This window comes from Kogia breviceps, chromosome 4 (assembly GCF_026419965.1).
Source record: "Kogia breviceps isolate mKogBre1 chromosome 4, mKogBre1 haplotype 1, whole genome shotgun sequence".
NCBI classification, from domain to species: Eukaryota; Metazoa; Chordata; class Mammalia; order Artiodactyla; family Physeteridae; genus Kogia; species Kogia breviceps.
The window spans coordinates 55,065,988-55,082,255 of NC_081313.1; the positions used below are offsets into that span (position 1 = coordinate 55,065,988).

The 16,268-nt window shown below is 41.1% G+C and overlaps 1 protein-coding gene across 1 annotated transcript; it reads left to right on the top strand.

The window, feature by feature from the left end:
- The first annotated feature begins 1,005 nt into the window (after nucleotides 1-1,005).
- CCNB1 (cyclin B1) lies at nucleotides 1,006-9,823 on the top strand. Its single transcript, XM_059062563.2, has 9 exons — nucleotides 1,006-1,162; nucleotides 1,772-1,942; nucleotides 2,043-2,213; nucleotides 4,789-4,971; nucleotides 6,374-6,532; nucleotides 6,749-6,985; nucleotides 7,260-7,400; nucleotides 8,027-8,137; nucleotides 8,681-9,823. Exons 1-9 carry the CDS (start codon nucleotides 1,142-1,144, stop codon nucleotides 8,786-8,788), a joined length of 1,302 nt encoding a protein of 433 aa, XP_058918546.1. The 5' UTR covers nucleotides 1,006-1,141; the 3' UTR covers nucleotides 8,789-9,823.
- Nucleotides 9,824-16,268: the final 6,445 nt, after the last annotated feature.

The window sequence follows — 16,268 nt, forward strand, 5'->3', positions numbered from 1 at the left end:
ACTGACAAAACTGGAATACAAACTAGGTTGAATACAATGTTGTGATAAAGGAAATTTATGAAGTTGATAACTATAGTGTGATTATGTTAAAAGAACATTCCTTTTACTTAGGAAATACACACTGAAGAATTGAGGGATAAGGGGCCATGATAACGTAACTTACCCTCAAATGTTTCAGGAAGAAAATGTTTCTATACAGTTATACATGGATAGATCTATATATAAGAAAGATTAAGTAAATGATAAAGCAAATGGGGTAAAAGGTTAAGTATATATATACATATATTTTTAGGTTAAGGATATTTGAATCTGGGTAAAGGGTATACGTGTGTTCCTTGTAATATTTTTGTTTGCAACTTTTCTAAGTTTGAAATTATTTTCAAATTAAAAGTAAAACAAAAAGATTGGCTTTGGGAAAAAATTTGATTGAAATAATCTGGCACGTTAAGAGGCTGGCATTATTCTTAAGAGACAATTAGTGTTTTGGAAACGTCATGGATCTAAAGAAATCTAAGTTTAGTCTCCTGTTACTAATTTGTGATACTGAGAAAGTCACCCAAAGCCTCTCTGAGCTTGTTTCTCCAACCCAGAGTGCTGCCAGAATGATCAAATGAAAGAATGTATATACAAAAGCCTTTCCTGCTACATGCCACTGCAGAAGAGGAAAGTGTGTTTAACAATAAGTAGGACTAAAGCCATAACTTCCTCTCACGTCAAACCAGCGACTCCACTCTCTTTTCCAAGGCCCCGCTGCTAACTACGGCTGCGCACAGGTTCGCCTCTCCAGGTGGGCGGTGATCACCCCTCTCCAGGTGGCAACAGTAGCTACTTGACAGCGCAGGCGCCGAGCCAGACCACGTGACGGCCTGGCCCCACCCCCGCCCGTACTTCTTCGCGGGATCGCCCTGGAAACGCATTCTAGGAGGAACCGGCCGCCGCCAATGGGAAGAGAGCGAGTGCCACGAACAAGCCAATAGGGAGGGAGTGGTGCGGGATTTAAACCTCAAGCGGGGCCTGATTCCTCCCGGCGTGCTGCGGAGGAACGGCTGCTGGCCTGCGTTGGGTTCAAGGTCCCCGGCTGGTCTGGGGCTCCCGTGCTCTGCTTCTTCCTACTGAGCTGCTGCCTGGTGCAGAGGAAGCCATGGCGCTCCGGATCACCAGGGTGAGCTTCTAGGGGCGGTGAACAAACGCGGCTCTCCTGGCTCGCTGCGTCTCCTCTCCCTATCTCTCCTGCTGGAGTTCCCCTGGCGGGAGTGGACCGGGACAGATGTGGGGGGAGGATGGCGGTCGGTGGGCCCCTAAAACGGTGGGAGAGTTTGGGGTGCGGACAGACGGAGAGAGGAAGGTGAGAAAGAAGTGGATGGGGCTTGGATAAAGTCGGGGGGGAGGGGACAGATGGAGGGTAGACGCGAAACCTTTTGTAAAAGGTGACGGAGGACCCCTGAGCGAGCTCCCACCAACTGCATAACCGCCTCCCCACCGGAAAGGTGCCTGCAATTGAAGGCTTTTTCGATTTCCTTTCAAATGTAAACTCATGGTATTTTAGGTCGGGCGGGGACTGAGCAGGCAATCCCTCAATAGGTGAAAGAACAAGTTCGGGGAGGAATCTGGCTTGTTACAGCTTTAGCGTAGACCTTGGAACGCAGGTTTCCCCTGGGAACCCATTTACAGTCGGCATTCCTCCTGAGAGCCTCTGTTTTGCCCCCGCTTTAACCGTTGATTTACTCTAACTTGGCTGAGTCAGTTCTCAAAGTGGTCTTGCTTCTTACAGAACACGAAAATTAATGCTGAAAATAAGGCGAAGGTCAGTATGGCAGGCGCAAAGCGCGTGCCTGTGGCCACTGTTGCAGCCTCTAAGCCCGGGCTGAGGCCAAGAACAGCTCTTGGAGACATCGGTAACAAAGTCAGTGAACAGCCACAGGCCAAATTGCCCCTGAAGAAGGTAACTAACTGTCTTCCTGATTCAACTACTCTGTAAGAGTCTGCCTTCCAACTGTGACCCGTAATGGAGAAACATTCCATTCTCTCCTTTTCATCCACAGGAAGCAAAAACTTTAGCTGCTGGAAAAGTTATTGCTAAAAAACTACCAAAACCTCTGGAAAAGGCTCCTGTACCTGTGCCGGAGCCCCAGCCGGAGCTGGATCTGGAGCCAGAGCCAGAGCCGGAAACCGAGCCTGTTAAAGAAGAGAAACTTCCCCCTGAGCCTATTTTGGTAAACTTAACTGTAATATTTTAGAGCCTGTTGATTGTTTCTTTTCCCTTCATTTTACTAATGCATGGCATAGCATTGACTAAATAAGAAAAATAGTAACATTTATAGAGTGCTTAGCAGGAGGTAGGCTCTGCTAAGCACTTTACATGCATTAGCTCACATAATCCTACACTCTCTTAGTGCGCTGGTATTATTACCTCTACTTTTAGATAATGGAATAGAGAAGTATTAAGTATCTTTTCTAGAGTCATATCTCATCAGTGGCACATAATTGGATTCAAACCCAGGCTATCTGGCTTCAGAATCTATGCTTTTAATTGCTTTGTTATACTACCCCTCCTTTGTTTACTGTACTGAGTAGTAGCTGCCTGGACTAAAGATTTTGCTGTCTTTGGGTACAAGCCATCTCTGGCCAGAATTTATTGACTGAAACACAGATTGTTGAGTCCTTTTTTTTTTTTACTCCATAATGTGGCCACCAAATAATTAATAATAAGTCTGTACCACTGGAATTTATATAAGGATGTAAAGCAGAAAATGGAGCTTTCCAGAGAATGTAAGAAGATGAGTTAACACTTAGCCTCAAAAACCAAGAACATTTTATTAAATATCAGGTATGTAAATGTATCTACTCCTGTGAAGAAAAAATACACCATCTAGAAGAGGCTGCTTTCCTGAAACTACAATGAACTGCATTCTTTTTTTTTTCTTCAATATTTATTTATTTGGTTGTGCCAGGTCTTAGTTGTGGCTTGCTGGCTCCTTAGTTGCAGCACTTGGGCTCCTTAGTTGTGGCATGCGAACTCTTAGTTGCAGCATGTATGTGGGATCTAGTTCCCTGACCAGCAATGAACTGCATTCTTTTTTTTTTTTCTCTGCTGTGGCCCCTCCCGTTGCGGAGCACAGGCTCCAGACGCGCAGGCTCATTTTATTTATTTATTTTTGGCTGTGTTGGGTCTTTGTTGCTGCACGCGGGCTTTCTCTAGTTGCAGGGGTGGGGTCTCCCCTTCATTGAGTTGCACAGGCTTCTCATTGCGGTGGCTTCTCTTGTTGCAGAGCATGGGCTCTAGGCACATGGGCTTCAGTAGTGTGGCACGCAGGTTCAATAGTTGTGGCTCGTGGGCTCTAGAGCACAAGCTCAGTAGTTCAACTGAGTTCAAGCTCAACTAGGCACACAGGCCTAGTTGCTCTGTGGCATGTGGGATCTTCCTGGACCGGGGCACGAACCCGTGTCCCCTGCATCGGCAGGCAGACTCTCAATCACTGCGCCACCAGGGAAGCCCAATGAACTTCATTCTTAAGTTCTAATTTTTAAAACTTCATTAAAGCTGGTTGGGAAAATGATCGGTTAAAGTCATTCAGCCTAGCTCTATATCTAAGGGAAGGGAATGTGAGGCTATGGCTTTAGTATTGTCCTTCTGGACATACCACAGAAACCTGTAGCATGCGCAGTCTTTAACTGGCCATACCAAATGACCTGAGCTTTCCCTCAAAGTCCCATACTGATTCTTGCCTTCACTGTCCCACCCTCTTTCTTTTAACTGATAACCTTCTCATCCTTCAAAACAGCTCAATCATCAACACCTAAAGCTTTCCCTAACTTTCCCAACCCTACCCTAACTTCCCGCACCTCTAGGATTTGTTCCTAGAATCAATCTCTTTACTTCATTTACTTATTTCTTCTAAATTCAAAGCCACTTGAGGACACCATAAAGCCAGTGCCTAGCATAGAGCTTGACTTAAGAAAGTGCTCAATAAATGTTTGGACAACCGGGTAACTGGAGCTTGAAGAAAATGGTTCATGATAACAAAGTCAGTTAATCCTTAGTAGTTTGGGGGCTTCCCTGGTGGCACAGTTGTTAAGAATCCGCCTGCCAATGCAGGGGACCCGGGTTCGAGCCCTGGTCCGGGAAGATCCCACATGCCACAGAGCAACTAGGCCTGTGTGCCACAACTACTGAGCCTGCGCTCTAGAGCCCGCGAGCCACAACTACTGAACCTGCGTGCCACACTACTGAAGCCCATGTGCCTAGAGCCCATGCTCTGCAACAAGAGAAGCCACCACAATGAGAAGCCTGTGCAAATCAATGAAGGGGAGACCCCACTCCTGCAACTAGAGAAAGCCTGTGTGCAGCAACAAAGACCCAACACAGCCAAAAATAAATAAATAAAATCCTTAGTAGTCGGGACAGGACTTGTGTTCTCCTGTGCAGTGGGAAGCAGGCCATGTTACTAAAGACTAACTTGTCATTCACTTGGATTAACTTTACATGACATTGCTAAGCAAATGCGTTACTTATCAGTTTCCTTTGGAGGAAAGTCTAGATGTGAACTTGCTTCCTGTCCTTTTTACCTGTTAGCATTCTACTGACTCTAAACTGATTCAGTCTAAGTTGGCATTTCATCTTTCATATTATTCACTTCCTGAAGACAAATTGAATAAATTTGAAAAGGTAAATGAATTGTATGTCTATTCAGCAGATAGTCTCTTGAATTGGTACCAATAATCTGACCTTCATTCCCAGATTGTATGCTCCTCTTTGCTATTATTTCAAAAAGTCTATTCTGTTTCAAGGTTGATACTCCCTCTCCAAGCCCCATGGAAACATCTGGCTGTGCCCCTGCAGAAGAGTATCTGTGCCAGGCTTTCTCTGATGTAATTCTTGCAGTGAATGATGTGGATGCAGAAGATGGAGCGGATCCAAACCTTTGTAGTGAATATGTAAAAGATATCTATGCTTATCTGAGACAACTTGAGGTCAGTAATATTAAACCTTTGTTTTTTCTAAACTGCATCCAGCTTTATTAAAGAGATTTTCCATTAACAGTTCACAACAATTTAAGCAAGATATGAGCAGCATTTCTTAACAGGTTCCACTTTGAAATTCTTCGTGGAAAAATAAAAAGCCCCAAAGTAAGCCAATGAAATCTTTTTTTGGGGGGGTGGGGGGGTTGCATGCATAGCTTGTGGGATATTAGTTTCCTGACCAGGGATTGAACCCCGGGCCTGGCAGTGAAAGTCCTGACCACTGGACCGCCAGGAAATTCCCAATGAAGTCTCTATTTGCCATTTTGAACAGGGAAAATTCAAAGTGAGAGTGGATACTACCTTGGCTTTTCCTAAAGGAAAGTCCAGAGATTGAAAGGTATTTTATACCTATCACAGTTAGGAGTGAGTGAGTCCCAAATTCTGGGTTTAAGGAGCATAACAGGCAGGAGGTACATGGTAATGGAGAAGATGCTGAAAAACTGTAGCCAAAAAAAGGCATTTTGGGTCAGTGTTGCTTATGAGCATGTGATATCAGAGAAGTTGTTCTTTGTGTCCAAGAGGGGAGTATACTCAAAAACTAAAGGTTTTGGTTTTCTTCCATTTCATCCCATTTCTGAAACTTTCTATTAGTGTCCTTTGCCCTTTTCTCCCCCAAACAAGGAAGCATTCTGTATATTAACAACATAAGCTATAGAGTTACCAAATTTACCCAGCTGCTTGTTTATAATGCGTTGTGTTCTAGTGGTATCATTAACATCTTCAGGCTCTTGTCTGGTTCTTTTGGGCATCTCCATTTTCTACAGGATTGTCCTGTAAGAAGACTTCCTTGCCAGCACCAGCCTTCTGCTGTGTATTTCTTTTCTCCCTTGTCCTTAAAGTTTGTGTTCTAACTTTGGAGGAGTGGGTTTAGCAGATGTGTGTGCTGGATGTTGATGGTTGACTTTTGTTACCTATGGTGTTTTGGGGGTTTAAACCCTGGAGTAGGAGTGGTAGCATATTGGTTCCAGCTGATCTGGGAGCTGCTGCTATTTTTTCTACTTCATAAAACTCAGGTTGTGGGTTTAGAGTCTTAAGTGAAAAGATCTGAGGTGATAGATAGTATGGTATCCTTATTTGGGAAGAAGTGGGGAAAGGGTGTGGGCCAGTAGTAGTGATGGTGAATTGGACATGGTAAGATTTGCCAATATGAAAACCTGTCACACTGTCCTGTTTAATGTTTGCTTTCTTTGTTTCTCAGTGGTAGAGCTGTTTGCAGTGACCAAATGAATAACTGAGTTAAGAACCGTTAGAGATTCTAAATGTTCCAGAGCTATTTTGAGGTGACTCTATTTCTGGTCAGAAATGTCATGTGGAGTCTTGCTTCTTAGGATAATCAGCATTTCTTTTGCAGGAAGAGCAAGCAGTCAGACCAAAATACCTGCTGGGTCGTGAAGTCACTGGAAACATGAGAGCCATCCTAATTGACTGGCTTGTGCAGGTTCAAATGAAATTCAGGTTACTCCAGGAGACCATGTACATGACTGTTTCCATTATTGATCGGTTCATGCAGGTGAGCATAATTCTCCAATTGAGGGTTCTCCCTTCCAGTATCCTAGCTGAGTCATAAGAAACAGACTTTTTCAGCTAAAATCTGTCTTGAGGCATGGGGTGTCATTAATTGAGATTCCGTTGTGAGAGTGTGTCTTTCCCACCACTCCTTCACAGTTCTGTGCCTCCTTTTTCAAATATGTATTACTTATTGATCCAGTTGAAATTCCCATTGCAGGATAATTGTGTGCCCAAGAAGATGCTGCAGCTGGTTGGTGTCACTGCCATGTTTATTGCAAGCAAATATGAGGAGATGTACCCTCCAGAAATTGGTGACTTTGCCTTTGTGACTGACAACACCTACACTAAGTACCAAATCAGACAGATGGAAATGAAGATTCTAAGAGCTTTAAATTTTAGTCTGGGTCGCCCTCTACCCCTGCATTTCCTTCGGAGAGCCTCTAAGATTGGAGAGGTACAGATTTCTTGAAACCTTTGGTATGGTACATTAGGGAATACTGCTGGCCAATGAGATCTAATTCAAGTGCCTTGTATTTATACCTAACTACGTGAGGAAGGGATAAAGATGGTATTTATTTCCAATCAGGCTGTATGTTAATATTATTATTAAAGCCTTTCATGGGCAATTGCATTTGAGAGTTTGTAGGCAAACATCTGTAGTTAGTTGTGGGCATACCAGTTACTGCCAATGCAGAATTCTCTGACAGAACCTGTGGGTTTTATTCCAGGTTGATGTTGAGCTACATACTTTGGCCAAATATCTGATGGAACTAACTACGTTGGACTACGATATGGTGCACTTTCCTCCTTCTCAGATTGCAGCGGGAGCTTTTTGCTTAGCACTGAAAATTCTTGATAATGGTGAATGGGTAAGCTCTGTCCCACAAACTGAAGTTACCCTGAGCTTTTAAATTATAATATTTACTGCATACAGGACTGTTGTCATTAAAGGACAGTTCAAACGGTTCTTAAATATGGCATCTACTGAGAGAATGATTTTAAAAACATCTTGTTTGTGATATCTCCATAGAGTGCTTCCATTTCATTGCCTAATCTCATCTATCTATACCCCTTTGAGAAAGGCAGAGCAGCTGCTGCTCCTTACAGATGGAGAAGCTCAAGCAGGTCAAATGACATACTAGAAGTTCATTCATATTTGTTGATTCAACAAGTATTTCTCCTACATGCTGTGTGATACTCTAGGCCCTAGAAATAGAATTATGAATGAGAAAGTCAGCTCCAAAGAACTTGGAGTCTAGCTTTGGGGTGGGCAAGTCAGCAATTACAAAAGTGTAATTAAGTTGGAGCACAGGATCCTAGAGAAGCCATGAAAGAAGGGTATTTGGGGAAGAAGGGGGTCTTAAGCTTGTCTTAAATTTTGATTATAATCAGTCATACAGTATCTACTTCCCTACCTTAGTTTCGGATAACATCTAGAAATTTTATGAAAATTATTGGTGATGAGCATTTTCAACATTAACTTTTGTTGTCTTAGACACCAACTCTACAGCATTACCTGTCATACACTGAAGAATCCCTTCTTCTTGTTATGCAACACCTGGCTAAGAATATAATCATGGTGAATCGTGGGCTTACAAAGCATATGGTGAGTCAATGGTACTGTATGGTGTTGGGAAAAGTGAAAAATCATTAAGATTTTGTGTTTTTTTTGTATATAAATTTATTTATTTTTGGCTGTGTTGGGTCTTCATTGCTGCGCTCGGGCTTTCTCTTGTTGCGCTGAGCGGGGGCTACTCTTCGTTGCGGTGGGAGGGATTCTTATTGCGGTGGCTTCTTTCATCATGGAATACAGGCTTTAGGTGCGCGGGCTTCAGTAGTTGTGGCACTCAGGCTCAGTAGTTGTGGTTCTCGGGGTCTAGAGCTCAGGCTCAGTAGTTAACGGTGCACGGGCTTAGTTGCTCCGCGGCATGTGGGATCTTCTCGGACCAGGCCTCGAACCCTTGTCCGCTGCATTGGCAGGCGGACTCCTAACCACTGCACCACCAGGGAAGTCCAATCATTAAGATTTTATGCCTGTAAATTCATAGCTTGCTTTTAAGGAGTTGATTTTTAAGTGTATATGTGTATCGTTGGTTCTTACATTGTTTTCCTCTTTTCCTCCATTAATCACTATGCTTTTCTCTTCCAGACTATAAAGAACAAGTATGCTACGTCTAAGCATGCTAAGATCAGCACTCTAGCACAGCTGAATTCTGCACTAGTTCAAGATTTAGCCAAGGCTGTGGCAAAGGTGTAACGTGTGAACTTTGGAATACTATAAAATCTGCAAATAAAATTGGCACCATGTGCCATCTGTACATATTATATGTTACATTTATTTACTTTTAATAAAGTTGTAGTCCTTTTTACTTAAACCTTAACTCATTTGAATGTGGCTACTTCCCACTTGAGGATAAAAGTTGTTTTAAAGGTACAGTGGGGGAATAGTAAAAAAAACTTGGGGACCCAATTAATATACACAATTGGTTCTTCTTGGTTCTTGTTTTATGCACCTGGCTTTACTTCAGATAAATTACTAAGCTCTTGAAGGCATTTACAATCCTTACTTACTTTATGTCATACTGTATGTACGCCCAGTCATCTTAAGAGAATTGGCTGCCTAGTTCTATGTAAGGAAAAGTACCACCTCGTTCCCAGTTCCCCCGATTTATTTCTATTCCCTCTGGTGGTTGCTGCTCTAATTCTAAGTAATCTACTCGTACCACTTTCTTAAATTATCAACTTAAACTAGTATCAACTTTTTCACTTGGAAAAATAAGAATTTTAATTTATATTCAAAACCTAGTTTGCTTTTTCATTATTGGTTAAGAATATAAAACAATCCTCAAAACATAAGAAAGCATCTAAAAACGTTTATTTACCCACCCCCTCTTACTCTCCTACGTCTCAGTCCCGTCCACCTGAAGGATATCAGGAGTTTGGGATGTATCCATTCATGCCTTCTATGAATATAGACCTGCATGTAAATTGTTATGGGGGAGGTTATTTCAAAAATGAGATTATTCTATATACTTAGCAAATTTTTCAACATGGACAAGCCTTACCTGTATTTGGGCATTATAGGCCATAGTATGGATATACTATAATGTAATTAACCATTCCCCTGTTTATGTTCAGATTGCTTTTTGTCTTTGCTCCTACAGACAATGCTGTTTAAATGTCATTATATCCCATGCCTTTCTTTATGTACACTGGGTTCTCCAAAGAGTATGTTCTAAGTTCTGGCAGGTACAGCCATTGATGTTCTCAATGTCATCAGCATTAAATGTACAAAAGTTCTGGTTTTCTCTGCATCCTTGCCAGAGCTGAAGGTAATCATTCTCTTTAATTTCTGTGAGTTTGGCAAAAAAATGTCCTATTTTGTTTGCTGTTTTAATTTATACTTCTCATGAGTAGTTGAATCAATATTTGTTGTCTGCTTATTTATCAATTTGTAAGGCTTTCCCAGTTTGTCATTTGCCCTAAATCTGTTGATGCTATATCTTTTGCCATGCAGACACTTTAAATTTTTATGTTATCAAAACTTTTTTCTGTAGTTGCTTTTGGATTTTTGGTGTTAAGGTCAACTCCATCCTCAAACCATTACCATCTCTTAAATTTCTAAATTTTTCCTGTTTAGGTCTACAAGCCCTCAGTAAACCTTTTGTATGTTGTATGAGATAGGATTCTTAACTTCCAGATGGATGCCCATTTGCACCAGCCAGTATTATATGTTTAAAATCCTTGTACAATTGAAACATCAGTTGTTCCCTGATCTACTTGTTTTTTCCTGTGATTAATATAGTTTTACATTAAATTTATCTGGTATGATGAGGCTACCACTGTTCCCCAAATATGTGGGGGCAATTTCAAACACATGAACTTTAAAATTATGTCCATTTACTGAAAAGCTCCTTTGAGATTTTGACTGTATATTATATACATATATATAGAATGTTATGTACTAGCTCTGGATGGACTGACATTGTCTTCCCATCCAGAAACATTTTTCTGCATCAAAGACTTCTTGCATGCCTTTCATTGCAATGTTAGAATTTAATTATGTAATTGGTATACTTTTCTTGTCAAGGTTTATTGCTGGGTTTATGCTTTTTTTGGTCACTATTGTGAATAGGCCTTATTTCCCACTTCTATTTTTTATTGCTAGTTGTATTTTTGTTACTCAGTTACATCGATGTTCTTACTTGATTTTAGTGCTTTTCTAGGCCTTAAATCCCCAAATTTTATTCTTTCAACTATTTGATTTTTAAGTTATTGTTTTAGAATCTCTAAAATAACATTGATAATCAGTAGATACCCATCTTATTCCTGGATTGGACATCTCTTCAGTATTTTTACCATCTAATATTTATGTTAGTCTTTAAAAAAAAAACAGAAGAGCCCCAATGATATCATAAGCTGAAAGAGTAAATAAAATTCCCCAGCCTTGACTATTAAAAACTCTCAGCAGGAAGAGAAATTTAAAATGTATTCATTTATTGAAAGCTAGCTAAGTTAATCTGTAAAGTCACCTGACCTGTTGCTGCTTATAATGGTAGCTTTCCATGTTTTTTTGGTGTTTTTTAGGAATTTCCCACCACCATCACCTTAGAAAATCATCCATTCTGGATTTTCTAAATTATAGCTGTAGAGGTATATGATATTATTCCATCTCTTTTGTATTACACTTATATCTTCTCATTCCTGATGTTGAATACTTGTGTTTTCTAATCAGGCTTGCCTAGGGGGTCTTTTACTGGTGTTTTGAAACGATACAAAAGTATCATTTCTACTACCTTTATTTGGTAGTTTTAGCTTTTATGTTAATTCTCACCAACTGCTTTTCTTTTGGTTATTTTCTAGCTTAGGTTAAATATTTAATATATTTTTAGTAATAAAAGCCTTTGTATATACATCTTCCTCTGTGATAGCTGGTTTCTAAAGTCCTCTTTTGTCAATATCTGGTTATTTCTTTTGTGATCCTTTTTGATCTGGAGATTATTTTACTGCTTTTTTTTTTTTTTCCTAACATCTTTATTGGAGTATAATTGCTTTACAATGGTGTGTTAGTTTCTGATTTACAACAAGGTGAATCAGTTATACATATACATATGATCCCATATCTCTTCCCTCTTGCGTCTTCCTCCCTCCCACCCTCCCTATCCCACCTCTCTAGGTGGTCACAAACCACCTAACTGCTCTCCCTGTGCCATGCAGCTGCTTCCCACTAGCTATCCACCCTACGTTTGGTGGTATATATATGTCCATTCCAGTCTCTCACTTCGTCACAGCTTACCCTTCCTCCCCATATCCTCAAGTCCATGCTCTAGTAGGTCTGTGTTTTATTCCTGTCCTACCCCTAGTCTCTTCATGACATTTGTTTTTCTGAGATTCCATATATATGTGTTAGCATATGGTATTTGTTTTTCTCCTTCTGACTTACTTCACTCTGTATGACAGACTCCAGGTCTATCCACCTCACTACAAATAACTCAGTTTCATTTCCTTTTATGGCTGAGTAATATTCCATTGTATATATGTGCCACATCTTTATCCATTCACCTGTTGATGGACACTTAAGTTGCTTCCATGTCCTGGCTATTGTAAATAGAGCTGCAGTGAACATTTTGGTACATGACTCTTTTTGAATTATGGTTTTCTCAGGGTATATGCCCAGTAGTGGGATTGCTGGGACGTATGGTAGTTCTATTTGTAGTTTTTTAAGGAACCTCCATACTGTTCTCCATAGTGGCTGTATCAAATTACATTCCCACCAGCAGTGCAATAGGGTTCCCTTTTCTCCACACCCTCTCTAGTATTTATTGTTTCTAGGTTTTTTGATGATGGCCATTCTAACTGGTGTGAGGTGATAACCTCATTGTAGTTTTGATTTGCATTTCTCTAATGATTAATGATGTTGAGCATTCTTTCATGTGTTTGTTGGCAATCTGTATATCTTCTTTGGAGAAATGTCTATTTAGATCTTCTGCCCACTTTTGGATTGGGTTTTTGGTTTTTTGTTATTGAGCTGCCTGAGTTGCTTATAAATTTTGGAGATTAATGCTTTGTCAGTTGTTTCATTTGCAACTATTTTCTCCCATTCTGAGGGTTGTCTTTTGGTCTTGTTTATGGTATCCTTTGCTGTGCAAAAGCTTTTAAGTTTCATTAGGTCCCATTTGTTTATTTTTGTTTTTATTTCCATTTCTCTAGGAGATGGGTCAAAAAGGATCTTGCTGTGATTTATGTCATAGAGTGTTCTGCCTATGTTTTCCTCTAAGAGTTTGATAGTGTCTGGCCTTACATTTAGGTCTTTAACCCATTTTGAATTTATTTTTGTGTGTGGTGTTAGGGAGTGTTCTAATTTCATACTTTTAGGTGTAGCTGTCCAGTTTTCCCAGCACCACTTATTGAAGAGGCTGTCTTTCTCCACTGTATATTCTTGCTTCCTTTATCAAAGATAAGGTGACTATATGTGTGTGAGTTTATCTCTGGGCTTTCTATCCTGTTCCACTGATCTATATTTCTGTGTTTGTGCCAGCACCATACTGTCTTGATCACTGTAGCTTTGTAGTATAGTCTGAAGTCAGGGAGCCTGATTCTTCCAGCTCCATTTTTCATTCTCAAGATTGCTTTGGCTATTCGGGGTCTTTTGTGTTTCCATACAAATTGTGAAATTTTTTGTTCTAGTTCTGTAAAAAAATGCCAGTGGTAGTTTGATAGGGATTGCATTGAATCTGTAGATTGCTTTGGGTAGTAGAGTCATTTTCACAATGTTGATTCTTCCAATCCAAGAACAGGATATGTCTCTCCATCTATTTGTATCATCTTTAATTTCTTTCTTCAGTGTCTTATAATTTTCTGCATACAAGTCTTTTGTCTCCTTAGGTAAGTTTATTCCTAGATATTTTATTTTTTTTGTCTTATTGGTAAATGGGAGTGTTTTCCTTAATTTCTCTTTCAGATTTTTCATCATTAGTGTTTAAGAATGCCAGAGATTTCTGTGCATTATACTGCTTATTTTCTAAGTAGTTTATTTATTTTTGCTGCATTGGGTCTTTGTTGCTGCACACGGGCTTTCTCTAGTTGTGGCCAGCAGGGGCTTCTCATGGCAGTGGCTTCTCGTTGCAGAGCACGGGCTCTAGGTGCATGGGCTTCAGTAGTTGCAGCACGTGGGCTCAGTAGTTGTGGCACACAGGCTCAGTTCCTCCACAGCATGTGGGATCTTCCCAGACTAGGGATCAAACCTGTGTCCCCTGCATTGGCAGGCGGATTCTTAACCTCTGTGCCAGCAGGGAAGTCCCAGTAGTTTTTTTTTTTTTTTTTTTTTGTCAGACATCTGTATGTTGGTAATTTTTTATTTCATTGGAAATAAGGTCGGTAAAAAAAAAAGGCCTTTCAAAACTTTTCTACATGGATAAGTACTTGACTGACTTATGTAAATATTCCATGGATTTTATTTCCTAATAGGAAACAAAGTTTTAGTGATTTACATAGGCAAATATTAAGGATACAGAGGAAAAAAACTGTATGGCTGTCATATACACAAGTGTGTGCACTTGTGCACATAAATTCTTTTTTTTATTTTTGCGGTACGCGGGTCTTTCACTGTTGTGGCCCCTCCCGTTGCAGAGCCCACGCAGGCTCAGCGGCCATGGCTCATGGGCCCAGCCACTCCATGGCATGTGGGGTCATCCTCCCAGACTGGGGCACGAACCCATGTTCCCTGCATCTGCAGGCGGACTCTCAACCACTGCGCCACCAGGGAAGCCTATAAATTCCTATTTTTAAGAGCCATTTGAAAGTAAATTTCAGGTGTCAATATAATGTCCCCTTAAATACTTCCATCATGAATCTATGTCCTAAGAATTAAGACCCTTAATTTTGATTTGGACCATTATTACAGTCTTTATTGAATTTCTTACATTACTGCGTCTGTTTTACATTTTGTTTTTTTTGGCCACGAGGCAAGTTGTATCTTAGCTCCCTGACCAGGGATCAAACCTGCCCACCCTGCATTGGAAGGCGAAGTCTTAACCACTGGACCACCAGGGAAGTCCCCACAATCTTTTTATCACACTAAGAAAGTTAAGAACTCCATATGTAATACACAGTACATAATCAAATTTCCACAATCATTCCAAAAATGTCTTATAAACATTTTTCCAATCCAGAGTTCCAAGTTTCATTTCTTTTTCCATATAGAACAATTGCCCTGCCTTTTTTTTTTTTTTTGGCTGCATTGGGTCTTTGTTGCTGCGCATGGGCTTCTCCTTGTGGTGGCTTCTCTTGTTGCAGAGCATGGGCTCTAGGTGTGCAGGCTTTGGTAGTTGTGGCACGCGGGCTCAGTAGTTGTGGCTCGCAGGCTCTAGAGCACAAGCTCAGTAGTTGTGGTGCACGGGCTTAGTTGCTCCGCGGCATGTGGGATCTTCCCAGACCAGGGCTTGAACCCGTGTCCCCTGCACTGGCAGGCAGGAAGATTCTTAACCACTGTGCCACCAGGGAAGTCCCCATTGCCCTGCTTTTTAACATGAATTGTCTAGGCCATTTTTCTCATAGAATGTCCTTCATTCCAGATTTGTTGTCTGATTGTTTCTTCATAGTTAAGTTCAGGTTATGCATTTTGGCAAGAATATTGGTGATTTGCAAAACTTAGGCATCATCGGAGTCACGTATCAGATTGTTAAACACTACTGGTGATACCACATTGGATCATCTGGGTAAGGTGGTAACCACCAGATGAGTTTTGCTGTAAAGGTGCTGTTCTCTTTTTAGTTTTAACATTCATTAACGATACTTGCTTTGAATAATCTTATTTCACTGGGAGTGGGATGATGGTAATTATCTAATTTATCATCCATTCTATACTATTGGACATTGATTCTGATGCATGCTCACCTTGGAGAACCACTTCGTGGTCTTCATCCCAAATTTGGCCAGTGGACACCTGACAGGCAAACTGATTAAAAGGATGAGATTGATGTGAGATATTGGAAGATATCCCGATAAAAGCTGTTAAGTGAAAAAAGAATAGGGTCACTTTTTTGTAAAGAAAAAAGGAAGCAAAATGTTCTTCCAGGAATTTGGCAGTAGGAGTGGTGATCCTAACATTTTACATCCGACCGTGCCTTTGAATGTTTTACCAGGAGCTGAATTACTTTGATAATAGGAAGAAAGGGGAGAATTGTGTGAACAAGTATAACTTAGGGGAAACTCGCTATAGAAGGGAATGCTAGGCTCTGTTGTTTAGAGGCCCGAGCTGCTTGTGCTTGTGCGGCAAAGACTGTCCCCCTTACACGACTGACCATAGTGAAAAACTACAAAGCAGTCAGGCATTTATGTCCTGCATTGCCCGGTCACTGCTCAGCTAAGAAAGCTCAATTATAATCTTCCGGATCATCAAGCTGACACTTGGGGGCACCCAACTCTGTTACGAGTTCGAATCTTACAGCTGAATTTCAAACTGGAAGTCTGCACTGCCTCGTGGGGAGGAAGTGGGTATCTCTGAACTTGGGCCACTCTCTTCCCCGCCAAATGAGGGGCCTGGACTTAATGAGATCAGAGCAAAAGTCTACCTAACCCTCCAATGTTTATCTCTGCCAGCCTGCCCGGCACAGCCATCCTCCAAGGCCGCGGATGGAAGAAGGGGAGTGCTAAGGTGGGTCACTAACGGCTATCCCAGCTCCAAGGCTGAAAGACCTGTGATGTCGGGGTTCTCTCCCCTGTAGGCCGCGGTGCCA

Bases quoted from the DNA above. Each gene is read 5' to 3' on its own strand.
- CCNB1 (XM_059062563.2), top strand. From the start codon at position 1,142: ATGGCGCTCCGGATCACCAGG. The intron at 1,943-2,042 runs GTAACTAACTGT...TTTCATCCACAG, and splicing joins CCAAATTGCCCCTGAAGAAG to GAAGCAAAAACTTTAGCTGC. The intron at 6,533-6,748 runs GTGAGCATAATT...TTCCCATTGCAG, and splicing joins TTATTGATCGGTTCATGCAG to GATAATTGTGTGCCCAAGAA.